We start from the raw sequence: 13,753 nt of genomic DNA on the forward strand, positions 1-13,753 counted from the left end.
TTTTTTGTTTGTTTGTTTTTGAGAGAGAGAACGCAGAGGGAGGGGCAGGGAGTGAGGGAGACAGAGGATCCAAAGCAGGCCCTGTGATGACAGCAGAGAGCCAGATGTGGGACTCCAACTCACAAAACATGAGATCATGACCTAAGCTGAAGTCGGTGCTTAACTGACTGAGCCACCAGGCACCCCACTTCTACATGATTAATATGTGAGTGTGCCCATACAGAAGTCTTTGGTGAACTGGATTTAGAGATCAGAATTACAGTCCCAAGAAGACAGAATGTTAATTTGATAATTCCTAGTGTGAAACTTAATTGAGGGAGAAAATAGTCTTTTTGCAATTGTCTTTTTTTGTTTATTTTGAGAGAGAGAGAGAGAGACAGCACATGCAGGGAAGGGGCAGAGAGAGAAGGAGTGAGAGAATCCCAAGCAGGCTCTGTGCTGTCAGTGAGGAGCCTGATGTGGGGCTCCATCCCACAAACCACAAGATCATGACGTGAGCTGAAATCAAGAGACAGACACTCAACTGACTGAGCCGCCCAGGCACCCTGAAATTGTCTTTTTTAATAAAAGCTTTCCTTCTACTTTGTGAGCCATTAATATTTCAATTATCAATTAGAAAGTAAGCATAATGTTCCCTTTGAAAATAGTATGATTGGCTTTCTTTCCAGCCAGACTGTTTTTCTACTATGAACCTATTCTTACTTGTGTTTACAACTGGCCAAAAACTATGAAATTAACAAATCTTGAGGGGTTTAAAATAGACTCCAAATTCAACCACTCCCTAGCACTTCCACCACTGCACTGTATGTAGTCCAAGACACCATCTTTCCTCACCTGCAATAGCCTCATTGTGAGATCCAGGCTGCTGGAGGAGGAGAAGTTCAAAGTGAGGACATGTTTAGCTTGTCATAATCTTGACTAGAGAGATCCAGCTGTGGATTTGCCATTCAGGAAAGTTCTAGAAAGGAGATTTAGGAAGGCTTATTGTCAATTTATTCATAGCTTAAAGGACTTCAGGATCTTTTGCTCCTGGAACACCCCATCACCACCCCCGAACATTTAGCAATCAAGGACAATGCCTGGGTACCTAAGGTTCTCCAGGCTGCCTGGCTGCCTACTTCACCAGGCAGTTGAAGTAGGACCAGTTTCTGTCTCCATTTAGACCCTCCACCACCACACACACACACACACACACACACATCACACACACAATCTCTTCATTTCTTCTCACATGAGTCTACCATTTTTTTAAAACGTTTATTTATACTTGAGAGAGAGAGGGAGACAGATCGCGAGTGGGGAAAGGGCAGAGTAAGAGGGAGACACAGTATCTGAAGCAGGCTCCAGGCTCCGAGCTGTCAAACCGTGAGATCATGACCTGAGCCAAGGTCGGACACTCAACCGATGGAGCCACCCAGACACCCCTCATTAGTCTACATTTTAAAGTCCAGGGGAATGTTGGAGAGGGTCCCTTCTTTTCTTATTTTTTTTTTTTAACATTTATTTTTGAGAGACAGAGCATGAAAGGGGGAGGGGTTGAGAGAGCAAGAGACACAGAATCTGAAGCAGGCTCCAGGTTCTAAGCAAGCTGTCAGCCCAGAGCCCAATGCCGGCTCAAACCCACAATCCGTGAGATCATGACCTGAGCCAAAGTCAGACACTGAACCAACTGAGCCACCCAGGAGCCCCAGGGTCCCTTCTTTTCTGGAAGCCCCTGTCTTCATTCAACCTAGAAGAGCCTGACCAGGCTTCACGTGTGAGAGAAGCAGTTTGTGGGAGAGCTCTTTTCCGTTTCCTTCTCCAGTACTGGGCTGCATCTCTGGGAGTGAGCACAGGTGGCACATCATGGTTCTGAAGACCTCAGTGCTGGACCCGCCCAAAGCCCCTCCTGGGTCGGATAAGCTTATCCAAAGGAAAAAGACAGCACATCAGAGACTTTGTACATGGAGTCACTTACTTTATTGGAAGTGGAAGAACACTTTCTTCCATTTAGGAGACGTGTCTCAGACATATGCCTAGAAGATCCAAGAGGAACAAGATTAGGTCATAAATTCAAACTTCTATCAATGCCATTTCTCACCAAAGCCAAAACTTTCCCTCACCTCCTAAATGCCAAGGGGAGATCAGTCCTTTATTACTAACAGAGTGAAATCTAATGGAATCTAGGACAACCAACCCATTGGTAGGGGAAGCCTGGGAAAGCCTGAGAGAGAGACAGTCCCACCCACCCTCGTAGGCAGACTGGGCCCTGGCCCTGGCACTCTGGGGGAGATGGCCAGGTCGTCCTTGGTCAGGGCCTAGGTCCAGCCGAACTGCAGCATCTGAAGGTCTGTGGAGACAGAGGCAGGGCTCACAACTAAGACCCAGGGCAGGCCAGGACCCCCAAGGAGACATTAAGCAGTGTTACCCCAACCTGGGCCTTCCTGGCTGTGCCTATCCACACACCTCCCTGCTACCTTGCTGCAATTCCAGACTGAAGACCACCAAAATAGCTGTGACTCCAGGGCACTATCGTTAAGGACTCACTGGAGTGCCTGGATTTCCGGCCACCCAAGCGATTCCTGAAGAAATCAAGATGCCGCACAGCTCTACAATTCAGCCAAGGACATTGACCTTGAGCCTGCCAGTCAGAGTCCCAGCTCCCCATGCTCCACATCATATCACATAGCCACTGCCTTGCCACAGGCAGTCCAACTATGGTGACGTGGGTCTGGCATGTGGGTATGAACCAACCTTCCAGCTAAATGAGGGTGTAGCTGTGCACCTCAATTCAGTGAAGGTCTATGTCTAGGTGGCCTGCAACCAGAGGAGGGACGTGTGAACCTCCACCTCTAGGGGTGTGTGCTCTGGGACAGATTGTGGCAGAGTAGGGGAAGGTTGGAAACCGGGGAGGGGGCATGGCATAGACAAGAGCCACCCAACAAAGATGCACTCCTCCTGGTTCTCTTCCATGTCAAATACCAATGGAAGGGAAAAGTTCTCAGCAGATACTGTCAACCATGGCTTCCTGCTGCAAGCCCTCGTATCCTTGCCCTGAATTGCTCATACCTGGTTTGGAATAGGGGCAAGCTAAAATGACCTGTCAAAAAAGAACCTGGAAGAAGTCAGGATAGGCCCAGGACCTGTGCTAAATATTGGCACCTGAACAACCCCACATCTTGGACAGCCTTAGGGGAAGGGCAGCCCATGCCTACAACTCCTTTCAATAAAATCCATCCCAAGTAACTGTCTAATCGGAGCTTAATCCTTTCATGCCAAATTGTATTATCTCCTCCCTGCTTGCCTCTCTGATGTCCAAGAATCCAAAATTATCTTCATTCTAATTTCAAAGAAATTTTGGAGCATATCTACTGGGCATGAGTGAGGGCAGGGATTGAGGGATGGAAAACACTAGAACAGGAAGATTCCAAAATGGCCTCCCTAGATTTGGACAGGCACTGTTTTAGTTTGCTCACACTACAAAATATTATAGACTGAGGTGGTTTATAAACAACAAGTACCGCGACGCCTGGGTGGCTCAGTCGGTTGGGCAGCCAACTACAGCTCAGGTCATGATCTCACGGTCTGTGAGTTGGAACCCCGTGTAGGGCTCTGTGCTGACAGCTCAGAGCCTGGAGCCTGCTTCCAATTCTGTGTCTGTCTCTGCCCCTTCCCTACTTGCTCTTTGTCTCTCTCTCTCAAAAATAATAAACATTAAAAGAAATTTTTAAACAAGTACTTATTTCTCACAGTTCTGGAGGCTGGAAAGGCCAAGATCATGGCACTGGCAGATTTGATATCCGGTAAGATATTCCTGGTTCGTAGAAAGCCTTCTTTTCACTGTGTCCTTACATGGCTGCATGTCTGAAGGGGCACTCAAGCTTTCTGGGGCCTCTTTTATAAGGACATGAATCACGTTAATGAGGAGGAACTTTCCCAAAGGCCTCACCTCCTAATACCATCACCTTGGGGGTTAGGAATTCAATATGTGAATCTGGTGAGGCATGCAAGCATTCAGACCATAGCAGTTACTACCAGCCAACCAATGATTACACATGTGTGGTCAAACCTGAGCTTATTTGGTGTGCTGCTTCAAGAAAGAAGCAACAGTCCAGAAATACAGAGCCTCTTTATACAGAAGAGTTGTGGAGAGCCTATTATAGGATTTGACTGGGTGATTCTGAGGGCTGTTTAGAGAAGCAGAGGCCAGTTTTGTAAAAATAGGGCAATCTGGTGATTATCCTGATGATTTTTATGTAGGAGGTAGGTTAATGTGGTCTTGATTGAAGAGTGTCATTGTCTCTGTCTGGTTGTACACGTAGTTTGTAGTAAATAGCCTTTCTACATCTTGCTGCATCACAATCACTGAGTAGTCTTGACTGGTTAAAGTATTCTGCAAGTCGTTTATGTTTAGTAGGGAACATTAGAGTTTACCTTCCAGCTGCAAGTTCTTAGGGTGTTTTTTTTTTTTTTGGTGGTTTTTTGTTTTGTTTTGTTTTGTTTTTTTACTTTTCCATCTCCCCTTTTGACCAAAGGACATTGGCCAGCCCTCAGGACATTCATCTGCATGGTTCAGATCCACACTATCACCAGAATCCATTGATCACAAGGCTATTTGGAGAACACTGTCTGCATTTGTACTGCAGTTAGTTTCGCATGAGTCTTTTATTACAAGGTGAGATGCTGAATTATTTAAGAACATAATGACTGCACAGTAGCATTTAATAGGGACACCTGTGGATAGGGTTAGATCCTGTGGATTGGCTTAGATCATGATCTCATGTGAGTTCATGGGTTCGAGCCCACTGACAGTGTGGAGCCTGCTTGGGTTTCTCTCTCCCTCCTCTCCCTCTCTCTGCTCCTCCCCCGCTTCTGTACGTGCATGCATGTGCACACTTGTGCACTCTCTCTCTCTGTTTCAAAATAAATAAGTAAACTAAAAAAAAAAAAAAAAGACTGGACAGGATACATGGGTCAACTAAAATACAGGTAATTACTGGAAACAAAGTGATTATTAGTCCTATTAACAGGTTGCAAAGGAAAGAGCCTAGATTTCAAACCCAGACCATGAAATCAGATCCCCAAATCCACCCTAATGTGTTCTAGAGAGCCAGATAGTCTTTCTTCTAACAACTACTAACTGCTCTACCTAACCAATAGTGTTTTAGGGAGGTGCTACAAGCAGTGTTTTCTATAAAGCAAAGGTCTTAGCTAGCCAAGAAGAAACCAAAGGCCATTTAATCATCCATAACCACCATGAAACTTTAATTTAATCTAGTTTATTGGACCTCCAGAGCAGAGGTAGTGTCATTTATGACTTCTCTTAGGTTCAAAGACAAATTTTGTACCAGCTTTTCTTGTTGTATTATTCCTACTATTGAAATTGCAGTGGGAGTCAATTACATCTCCTGGGAGCTCTTCTGAATAGTCCATGCTTCCCTTGTTTCAGGTCTCTCAGTATCTTTCTTAGAGAAACAGTTCCTGTAGGAGTAGATGCTTTAAATATTGCAAACTCTCTAAAAGTTACTCCATACTATTACACAAAATAGGTTTGTGTAATAATCAGGTGAATGCCTGATGTCCACATAAAACGTAGTAACTTACTGTTGCACAAATTGAATAGGAAGCACAAGTATCATTGATCACAATGGGAGCAGGACAATCATTAGTCCCTTAATATGTAAAGATTCCTCAAGTGGAGGCTGCGGAGTCACTGAAGACAACAGACCAATACTGCAAGGATAGCCTTAATATTTGTTTTTATTCTATAATCTTGTTTCATGAGTCAGGCTAAGTATTGGGTTCAATGTTCAATATTGATAGAGCTGAAAGCTAAGATTAATACTGTCAGGAAGATTCAAATTCCAGAAGGGACTCACAGAAGAAAATCTATTTTTTTGAAGTGTTGAAAAGAACAGCTATTAAATTTTGGTTAGTCAAATCTGGTGTAGGATGACAAATCCATTAATCAATTAGATTTAGAACAATATCTATAGCCTGGACACACACACACACACACACACACACACAGAAAGAGGTTTGCCTCTCCTCAAGTGGAAGAGAAATATTACAAAGGATTAAGATTAGAAATGTAACTATGAGAAAGAATTATGAAAAATTTCTCTTCACCTCTAGGGGGCACCAAAGTACAATGATAAGTATAGCAAAATAAAAAAAGGAGGGCAGAGACACCAAAAAATTTATCTTGTTTTATTGCCTTGGGTTGAAGCTCTCTACTTCACATCATTGGCTTTATATGAAGTTCTTGGTTTGGTAGTCTTCTTCCAAAGATCAGTTATTCCTGGAGGATATGTAAGAATCCTTTAAGGTTTCTCAATGAAATTCTTTCAACTGAGGCCAGAGATAATTTTTTCCATAATTTTTGGAAGTTTAGTCTCTTTCAAAAAACTAAATCTCCAAGTTTCCAAGCATGCAGAAGCTAGTTAGGTAGGATATTTGGGGAATATTGCTTATACTTACTGATGATAAATTTGGGCACAAAAAAATGAATCCTTTGTAATACTTAGAATTATATGCTTACAGTTATAAATTATTGGATTATTACTTTCCTGAAGTTCCCTGGCATGGCCTTTTCATAAAGGACATTTTGGAGCTGCTCTTTAGTACAACAACAGTGAAATGTGTACCCCACATCACCAAAGAAATCAGTTAGATTTCCTTAGGTCCAGAATAACAATCAAGCAATTTACCCTCAGAGCTTTGGCTATCCATCAGGAGTATCCTCAATCTATCCTGTAAGTAAACAATAGCCAGTACATACACCATCACCGGGGGCAATTTCTTTGGTCAATGCTTGCTTCGCATAGTGATAAGCTAAGGTATTTCCTTGGAATTCTGGGTCATTACACTTTGAAGTTAGCTTCCTTCAGTTGACCAAATATACAGATGACAAAATATATATATCTCAGATATATTTAGTCTTCATCCACAGTTCCAGAAAATGCTTCAGAACCATAAAGGGGAAATGGGTGTCTTGTTATTAATGAAGGTGACTTTTGGACCCCATCCAAGGGAGGCCACTGGTTTCCAGGAAGACCAACCATGTGATTGAAGATTGAATTTTCAGTCCTACCCCCTCCACCCCCAGTCTCTGGTGGAGGGAATTGGGGCTAGAGGTTGAATCAGCCAATGGTCAGTGACTTAGCCAATTATGACTATACAATGAAGCCTTCATTAAAACCCAAGTGGACAGCTTTTTTAGTCTTTTTTTTTCCCCCTGAAAGCTTCCATGCCTGGGGAACCAGAAAGCTCCCACATGCTGCTGAACCAGGCCTCATGTTCCATGAGAACAGAAGCTCCTTGGTTAAGAACTTCATCTTATGTATCCTTTCATCTTGCTGTTGATTTGTATTCTTTATCTTATCCTTTAATAAACTGATAAATTTAAGTGTTTCCCTGAGTTCTGTGAGCAACTCTAGCAAATTAATCAAACCTAAGGAGGATGTCTTAGGAACCTCCAATCTTTAGCTGGGCTGTCAGAAGCACAGGTAACAGCCTGGGGCTTGCTACCTGCATCTGAAGGGGATAGGGATGGGGACCAGTCTTGTGGGACTGAATCCTTAACCTGTGGAATCTGATGCTATCTCCCAGTAGACAATGTCAGAATTGAGTTTATTGGACACCCTGCTGGTATCCAAGAATTGTGTTGTATGTGGGGGAACCCACCTGATACACACACACACACACACACACACACACACACACATTGGAATTGGGTCCAGGAACTCTAAAAGAGTCACCAATCTGCAGAATTTTCTTTTTTAAAATCAATGTGTTGATAGTTATTGTCAATCTGTATAATGAACAAGGGTTGGTTTGTTTTTCACTTTAGAAGTACATAACGATTTTATTAAAATTAGCCCAAAAAAACTCAACTTTTATTTTGATTTGTCAGTTTTTTATATTCTAATTTGGCAACCAAAAAAAATTCATAATGTTTGAGTTACTCAAAATTTTAGAATGTGAAGCAAACCTGAATATTCTATTTTTTCCTTTATAAACTAAAAGAGAAAAAAAAAAGAAAAGGTATCTTAGAAGTTTGATTATTTTGGATTTGGGGGAAATTTTTAAGAAAAAGAAGTTACTTCAACAATAGGAAACATGGATTTAAGGTGCACTTTGAAGATAAAGCAAGCAAGATTTTATGACTTAATGATTTTAAGCAAGTAGCTCAAAAAAAAAAAAAAAAAAAAAAAAAAAAAAAGCTTTTTTCGGGGCAGGTCATGATCTCCCAGTTTGTGGGCTCAAGCCCAAAATCCAGCTGTCAGCACAGAGCCCACTTGGGATTCTATCTCTCTCCCTCTTTCTCTCTCTCTGCTTCCCTCCATTGCTCTCTTTCAAAATAAATAAACATTAAAAAAAAATAGATTATTGCTTTCCTGTGGTTCCCTGGTATGGCCTTTGTGTTGGGGGGCAAAAAAATTTCAAAACATTTGTAAGTAACTGATGCCAGTATTATCAGGAGGCTTCAGTTTCTACTCCGACAAAGTTAACCTTCTAGTTCACTTTCTACGCACGTTGATATTCACTTTCTGAAACATCAACCCTTTGGTGAAATAAAGCTACTGTTTCACTTTTGTGATGAGAATTTTTAAAAATCAGATTTGGAGTGCCTGGGTGACTCAGTCGGTTAGACATCCAACTCTTGATTTCCACTCAGGTCAAGATCTCACCGTCAGAAAGATCGAGGCTCACCTGGGGCTCTGTGCTGTCAGCAGATAATATTTGTAATTTTACATGAAAAAATTGATGTTTTTTTCAAAAACAATTTTTCTACATTGAATTTGATTTTTTTTTAATGTTTATGTACTAGTTTTTGAGAGAGAGAGAGAATCCACGTGCAAGTGGGGGAGGGGCAGAGACAGAGGGAGAGAGAGAATTCCAAGCAGTTTCCACACTGTCAGTGCAGCTGGAGCTCTCTCTCATAAGCTGTGAGATCATGACCTGAGCCTAAATCAAGAATCTGACTCCCAACTGATTGAGCTACCCAGGGGCCCTCAGGGAAGTCCATTTCTTATTCAGCATCTCTATCACTCTGCCAATCTCTGGCTGACAATAGAACAACATTTTCAACTCCCAGATGACTTGAAAATATAGAAAAAGAATCTTGTAGTGATGATGTGAGTAGCTCCTAATATCAATTCAATACCAGGTTATTGGATTAATCTTGATAATCTCATTTCCCTTGCTGGTGACCTGAGTAGGAAATGGCATATGTCTCAGTTTTTAAATGAGGTAAAGCCTAAGAAGCTTCCAGAATAGGTTTTCTCATTTCTGAAAAGAGACATAAAAATGATTTTGTCCCTCCTCTTCTTCTAGTGGTAGGGACTACATATGATTTGGGAAAGAGCTATAAGCATCTTGCTACCAGCATGAAAATGAAGCCAACACAATATGAAGTGGGAGGGGAGGAATACACAGAAACTGGATCTGATCCCTACTTGGACTTACTGTTATTGGCAATGTTTCGTCTCTACTGGTTTTTATCTATCATGGGGTTTTCCCCCAGATTTTTTGAGGTATTATAGAAAATAAAAGTTGCATTTATTTATCTGTACAATTTGATACTGTTTGCTATTCAATAGATAGTTACTGATTCCATCCTATAAGGGCACTTTGCAGAACACTGGAACCCACAGGTGGTTCCTGCAATTGAAGGACCTTATACTCTAGCAGATAACCTTAAAAAGCATCTGGAAATGTCATTTTTTATTGAGATATAATTAGCATATTAGTTTCAGGTGTCTAACATAATTCAATATTTGTATTGCTTAAGGAAAAAAAAAAAGGGTTGCCTAGGTGGCTCAGTCGGTTAAAGGCCTGACTCTTGGTTTCAGCTCAGGTCAGGATCTCACAGTTCATGGATTCAAGCCTCACATCAGGCTCCATGCTGATGGTGTGGAGTCTGCTTGGGATTCTCCCTCTCCCTCTCTCTCTCTCTGCCCCTCCCCTGCTCAGTCTCTCTCTCAAAATAAATAAACTTAAAAAAAAAATCCAACCAAGTAAATAGCTTCTGAATAAGACATATAATTCTCTTAAAGTACCTGGGAGGGAGATGGGCCATGTTCATTCAGAACCATGATTTTTAAGTTGCCCCTTCCGCAAGAATTGGCAACCTGATGAAGGAAAGAGTAGTCTAAATTCTGTGTTTGGGAATCTATGGTCACGATATAATATATGCACTTCTGTCCTAGTCTCACTACTTCCACTTCCTAACCTGTAAAAGTGGAAATAATAACTGTATCTTCCTCACAGGTTGTTATAAATTACTTAAAAAGACCACAATTTGTCATATTAGCTGTTTGATACTACAGAGGTAATCCTCATACAGGTGCATCCAGTGCTGGGGAACATGAATCTCTCTGAACTATACCTAATGTTGGTGAGCAACGTGCTTTTCATACTCCCACAGTTTTGGTAACATTAATTATCAGGAAAACAATGGAACTCATAGATGGCCACTGTTGGAATCCTGCTTCCTCCATGCTCAGCCACAACGACATCAAACCTCCTGACCACAGGTTGGCGCTAGGCACTGCTGGGACTCTGTTGCCCTACCCGGATTTGAGGGAGCCAATGGGCAAGCGCTCCTGGAGTGGGCGGAGCCTTCGAAGGGACCAACCGGGCTGTAGACAGTCTGCGAGCAGTCTCGTCCCGCCTCCCGGCCACGTGGGATTTTTCTCTTCCTGCGGATAGCGGCCCAGGCACGAGCAATGGCGCCGTACCTGATGACGACCCAGTATAGATCGCACAGCCAAGGAGCCAGCAGTAAGTGTTCCCATTACGCGAACTGGCTCCTTTTGCACACTCGACGGGACTGGTGCAGGTTTAAGCACTTACTGAAACCATCAGTGCTTCACGTGGAAGCACGTCGGCTAGAAAAGATTTTCGGTGAGTACACGCAAATCTTTACCACAGGGCCCCACCTTGGTCTCCGGTAACCACATTGAACCACCCACCGCAGACCTAAGGCAGTGGCTAGTGTATCCCAGTGACCTTCCCCCCCCCCCCCCCCCCCCCCCCCCCCGCGCCCGCGCCCCCCCCCCCCCCGCTAATCCCTTGGGAACCCTCCATTCTCCACAGGTCCAAGTAGAACCCTCCTCCCAAGGTTCGAACAGGAGTTCAAAGTCCTGCTCCGGATGGGAGAGCCCGACTCCGAGGGCAAAGTTGAAATCTTTATCATGGGGAAGCGCCGATACCGGAAGCGTGCCAAAAGCCTGCTTCGCATTTTGGCCGCGAAGCCAGAAAGGAAACTGTATGGAGGTGAGGAGCATCCTGTGCCGAGGCACGGGGTGCCGCGGACCTGGGCTGTGCCACGGGAACTTTCACTTCTGCCACTCCCCTCCCACAAGCCTGGGACTCCTTTCACATCCTGGGACGCTAGGATTCCTAGGTTTCTAGGGGAATCACAGAAACCCTAGAATACGGCACTGTGGGAGACAGCTGGCAAACCCAGGGAAGGAAGAACCATAAGGAACTCCTACCCTAGTCCCTTCCCACCTGTCTTTTCAGAAGTTGGGGAGGAATCCATCTGGACCCCACTTTCTGAGATAAAACTGGAGCCTGGGAAGTCCTGTCCTCAGGGATTCTCAGACTTCAAATGAACCTAAGAGCACTGTAGAAATGCGGGTTGATGGGGCGCCTGGGTGGCTTGGTCGGTTAAGTGTCCGACTTCGGCTCAGGTCATGATCTCACGGTCTGTGAGTTCGAGTCCTGCGTTGGGCTCTGTGCTGACAGCTCAGAGCCTGGAGCCTGTTTCAGATTCTGTGACTCCCTCTCTCTCTGCCCCTCCCCTGTTCATGCTCTGTCTCTCTCTGTCTCAAAAATAAATAAACGTTTAAAAAAAAAAAAAGAAATGCAGGTTGTTCACCACCACTTCCCCCAACCCCACCTAAGAGACCCCACTTAGGAGTTCGGCATATTGGCAAACCAAAACCTCTTTGTTCCTCAGTCTCCTTACCTATAAAATGGGTCTCGTTGTTGTAACCTACATATAGGTTTTTCCCAAGGATTGAAATGAATGAATACAACAAAGCACTTAGAATACATAGAAAATACTTAATAAATATGAGCTGTCATTATTTTGTTGGGTGTTCTGGGTGATTCTAACATAGGTGGCCTGCTCTAAGGTGACCAATAAGGTAGACTCAGCAGTGTTTTCTGTGGAGTCACTTTCCCTGTTTCCTTTGTGTTCTCCTGGACAGTATACTTGCTCAATTCCATGCTTTTCTTACAGGCATAATGATGCTCAGCCTTAAGAAGTCTGTTAAAAGAGAGGATGTTCATTCCAGTGCTTCCCTCTCCACTGCAGTGATGACCAGCCTGGATGAAGCCATGCAGTCACTGGAAATAGGTTCGGAGACTGTCCAGGAACCTGTTACCAAAACAGTGTGATCTTTGTGATCAGGACCTTAGTGCAGGGGAGGGTGGTCTGAGTCAGGAGACTTACCCTCAGAGGCACGGTCTAACTCTGCCTTTGCTCCTGTGACTAAGGGGAAACTAGTGTCAGTGCTCTACCCATCTTTCTCCTGCGTAGATGCTTGTTTAAAGGTTCAAACATGTTGTAATTTAAAAAAAAAAAAAAAAAACTTAAAAAAAACATTTATAGATACATACATAGATATACATTAGTATTGTCAAAGAAAGCAATCTTGGTTTGCTTGCTCCAAGATGGGAAAAGTAAGAATTACAAATGGCTGATTCTAACTTTCCATAGTGTTTTGTATTAGGTGAGTGTGGCTAGAATCTTTAATGTTCCAGGGCACTTTTGTAGATTGGGAAGAACATTACTGTTTATTCTTTCATTGATGCTAATTTAAAAAATAAAATGTTTCATTGATATTAAACAAGATTTAGAAATCAGTTCTTAAGTGTTGAAACATTGATGACAAACTTATTCCATTCTTCTTGGCTTTTAGTGAAAAAGAAGTCTATTTTCCTTTGTCATGTCTTTTTTAATAGCTTAAAAAGCAAAACACATTAGTACAGAATTTATTATGACTAGAACAAAAGCATCTATAAGTGTTCATTATTCCTGTAATTCCAAATAGGATAGGTTTCCTGGATTAAATCATTTTATTAGTTACTTTACTTTCTCAGTATTATCATAAATGAAAGGAAAAGGATTCCATCTTAGCCTGAATTTGCATATCCTGGGTTCACTGACCAATTACCTCTGGATCAGATCCCAAGAATACCATTTATGGAGCATTTGGTGTAGGTCAGGTTCTGTTTAGTGCTTTATATACATTATTTGACTGGATCTTCATAATAATCCTATGAAAATAGATATGATTATACCCATTTTGCAGATGTGGAAAGAGCAGGGTGAGAACATCAAATAATGGGTTGTCCTGCTTATTTATCACTTTTCATGTTGCTATATTTTCACACTACACTATAAACTCCTTATGGCATTATAGGGATGATTCAGTTTTCTTTTACCCCTGAGGCCCTAGGCAAATAGTTAAATACTGGATTATTAACTTAGTTACAGTGATTGTCTTCATTTACTAACCAGTCAGCCCTAGTTAATGCAAATAGTGGTGTTAATAAAAACCAGGTGTACAATGTGACCATTTGACCATGTATGAATCCCTGTATATGCTATACAACATCAAAAGTCGTTAAGTTTCATAATAATGTAATCAGGAAAAATTACTGTTTTTCCCCATTTCCCTTAGTGGTAACATGGTACTCCAGATTCAGCCTACAGAATTGAGGAAGCTTCTGGCTGGGTTTAAAAATGTCTCTT

The 13,753-nt window shown here is 42.6% G+C and overlaps 1 protein-coding gene across 1 annotated transcript; it reads right to left on the bottom strand.

Annotated features, from left to right (window-relative positions):
* Positions 1-2,452: 2,452 nt before the first annotated feature.
* Positions 2,453-5,412, bottom strand: KHDC1L (KH domain containing 1 like). Its single transcript, XM_049654638.1, is given in 3 exon segments — positions 2,453-2,797; positions 2,923-3,033; positions 5,383-5,412. Coding segments are annotated over 3 exon segments (486 nt in total).
* Positions 5,413-13,753: the final 8,341 nt, after the last annotated feature.

This window comes from Panthera uncia (genome assembly GCF_023721935.1).
Source record: "Panthera uncia isolate 11264 chromosome B2 unlocalized genomic scaffold, Puncia_PCG_1.0 HiC_scaffold_24, whole genome shotgun sequence".
NCBI classification, from domain to species: domain Eukaryota; kingdom Metazoa; phylum Chordata; class Mammalia; order Carnivora; family Felidae; genus Panthera; species Panthera uncia.